Source organism: Pundamilia nyererei, unplaced genomic scaffold (genome assembly GCF_000239375.1).
Source record: "Pundamilia nyererei isolate P.nyererei 1_Seehausen unplaced genomic scaffold, PunNye1.0 scaffold00009, whole genome shotgun sequence".
Lineage (NCBI taxonomy): Eukaryota > Metazoa > Chordata > Actinopteri > Cichliformes > Cichlidae > Pundamilia > Pundamilia nyererei.
In genome coordinates, this window is record NW_005187410.1 from 1,731,866 (window position 1) to 1,734,992 (window position 3,127).

General features: G+C 47.9%; 1 protein-coding gene across 1 annotated transcript in view; it reads right to left on the reverse strand.

Moving 5' to 3' along the window:
• The window catches only part of LOC102193133 (neuroligin-4, X-linked-like), a 23,344-nt gene extending 20,223 nt beyond the window's left edge, over positions 1 to 3,121 (reverse strand). The window contains exons 1-2 of the mRNA XM_005723310.1: positions 2,958 to 3,121; positions 731 to 1,693 (exon numbers count right to left, since the gene is read on the reverse strand). Coding sequence (XP_005723367.1) covers positions 731 to 1,205 — 475 coding nt within the window. The 5' untranslated portion in view covers positions 1,206 to 1,693; positions 2,958 to 3,121. The remainder of the gene's footprint in view (positions 1 to 730; positions 1,694 to 2,957) is intronic.
• Positions 3,122 to 3,127: the final 6 nt, after the last annotated feature.

The following is a 3,127-nucleotide window of genomic DNA, read 5'->3' on the forward strand; positions in this document are numbered from 1 at the left end:
TAGATAGATAGATAGATAGATAGATAGATAGATAGATAGATAGATAGATAGATAGATAGATAGATAGATAGATAGATAGATAGATAGATAGATATTAGCATCACATGGCATTTTTTTGCATAACTTTTTGCACAGCTTTATTCTGTTTGTGTGTGCATCTGTGGCTGTGTGTGTGTGTAAATGTCCATGTGTCCATTTTTATGTATCTCAGCCTTTGATCACTCTTCGGGTTTATTTGCTCCCCTGCCTTCATTTTTCAGTTGGTGGGTATAAATTGAAGTGGCGGGAGCGTTCAATGCCATGGCGTGTGTATATGTGTATGCGTGTGCGTAGGGTCACATGCATGTGTATGAACCAATATGTATGCATGAGTTAGTCTGTGTCCTTCCCACTTTCCTCCACAAGTAAAGGCGTAAACCCCATGGCGACTGACGCAGGTGTCTGCATATTAAGTGTTGGTTCAACCAGCAGTGTGCAGAGGGGGTTGAGGGAGCAAGGCATAGTTTTAAAAAAAAAAGATTTATTTGTTTGTCAAGGTTATGTCTGTGCTCTGACAGGACACTCATGATTTAATCATTTGTCATGCCCAAAATATTCCCACAATCAAGTATCATCCTCTTAGCCAGTGTAGAGCAAAATGAACCTAACCATGTAATCCTAATCCCAATCCTGCACGCTTGTTTTCCTTCCCTGCCCCCAGATTTCACTGCACACCACTAGATTCACTTACCTTCCTCGGTTGGCACATAGATATTGAGGTAGAGACAGTCCTCGCTCTGGTGAGTGAGGTACGTCGCTGCTATATCCAAGTTAGCAGTGAGCCAGGATGGCATCATGTCTCCCAGTATGCTCCTCTCATCCAATGACTGTGGGCACACAGGAGCAAACTGCGTCACGTTTCGTATTCCTGGCCAAGGTAAGGGCGGCTCAGGCGGCTGGAAGCGCCGATCCCCCGTGGGAGGCCTGGCGTAGGGTACTCCAAGGTACTGAATGACAGGCCCAAGGAGGTCTGAGGGCAGCGGGGTCAAGATGCCACGGATACGGCCCTGTGCCGTAGAAATGACCGGCACAGTCTGTTGTGCCAATAAGGAGGTTGGATAGAGAGAAAGGGAAAGGCAGAGGGAGAGGAGGAGGGATAGAAACCTGAGGTGGAAAGAGAAGGATGAAGGGGGGGATAAAAGTCTGCTGGTCCTCAGCTCGGACATGATGATGTGTTTTGGGGATAGCTGGAAGAGGAGGGATAGGAGGGGTAAGGGGAGGAACTGGGGGAGGCAGAGGGTTCCAGCTGCTTTGACCCTTCAGAGGTATCCAACACTCACACACAGCTGCTGCTCAGCTTGGCCCATAGCACACACAACACAGTCCTGGCTCCTGCAAACAACCTTTTCCCCTTGTGTATGTGTCTGTCTGTGTGTGTTCCTGTGTGTGAGTCAGTGATTCTGTTCCTCTGAGTGTGCAGTGACTCAGTCAGTGACTCCGTTCAATACGCCGTCTCAGAGTGTATGCATGTGTGGAACTGTTTAAGTGAGTGTGTATGTCTTGGACTGGCGATTTGAGCCTGCTTGCATGTCTGTGTGTATATGTTTGTGCATGTATGTGTGTGCGAGTCTCTCCTGTTATGTAAACAGTGGCATCACTGTTCCGCTGTCACTTTCTCCTTCGGGTCACCCCCATAACAAGCCCAAACTGCCGCCTGGATAAGAGAAAGAGAGGCAGAGAAAAGCGGAGGAGGGGAAAAAAAGAGAAAGAATGGATTTAATTAGTCCTGATTAGAATAATCACAGGGCAACAAAAAATAAATAAATAAAATGTCACACACACACACAAACACACAGGAGACACACATATGACATGACAAGGCCGGCTTGTGCACCTTGCTTTCTTTTCATGATAAAAATAGATATGGGAGTGATAGATAGGGCAAACGAGATGTTGTCCGCTCAGCTTAACTCGGTGTCAGACTGTCAGGGCTGCTGTGTCACATCCTCACTACACACTGTTTCACAGATCACAGGACCCCGATGGGGGGATGGGAGGGTGTCACGTCACACGCTTAATTAAACCCCGAATACACCGTAGGGCTCCTGACCTGCATGTAGCATAAGGTAGGAAGCCTGTGACGCGCGCACGACCACGCACACGCATACTTTGCTCTCCATCCCACCACCTAAGATGCGTGCAATACACCTTTTTTTTAAATGTCTCACACACACTTTCTTTGTCACCTTACATGCTCAGTCTTTTTCCCTCTCCATCTCAAGCGCACTCACACACACTCTCCAACACACACACTCACAGCTGCTTCCCAGCCGACACTGCTTTCTCTCTCTCTCTCTCTCTCTCTCTCTCCCTCCGAGGGCCTGAGGGCAGAATATTAACACACGCGTCCACATACGCGCACAAAGAGAGAGAAACATCAATTCTCTGTATAATCACACAAACATCCGCGCGCGCGCGCACACACACACGCCGACCCACTGTAAGCTGCAAAGATATTAGAGTGTAAAAGGATCAGCGCGCTGTCGCTCCTCTTATGTTAGATTGTATTGGTGTCGGCTGTCCAAGGTGCTAGTTAACATTCCAGTGGTGATCACACACACGCTGATGAATAACGCTCCATTTATCAAGGCAAACCCGCCTGCCACCCTCCCCTTGTGTATTTTCATATAGAAAGAACAGATAAAAGCTAGGCTGCTTTCTTATTATAACGAACGAGAGGGAAAGCGTGTGCGATGAAGAAGAATAAAAAACAAATAAGTGTGGAAAAATGCTTGCCTGTGAGGTAGAATTCCCTGTCTAAATCTCTATCGGCTCTGAAGCTGACTACGGCAAAACACGCTCACTCACTCACACACACACTCACACACACACTCAAATGCAAAGCCTCAACCTGCATCCCCGCTGCAGTAGAAGGGGAAAAAAATCCTCAAATGACAAAAATGTAGGATATACCGTACCCAGGCTGGGTGAGAGGTGTGAAATCCCATGGACCTGCTCTCCTTTCCCTTCCACCGCAATATTTGCCGCGTGCTTTCGCTGCTGCAGCTTATCCGACGTGCCCGGGATGGGATATTGGGAGATATTCCTCTGCTGCTGCTGCTACTGCTGCTGGTGATGGTGGTGGTGG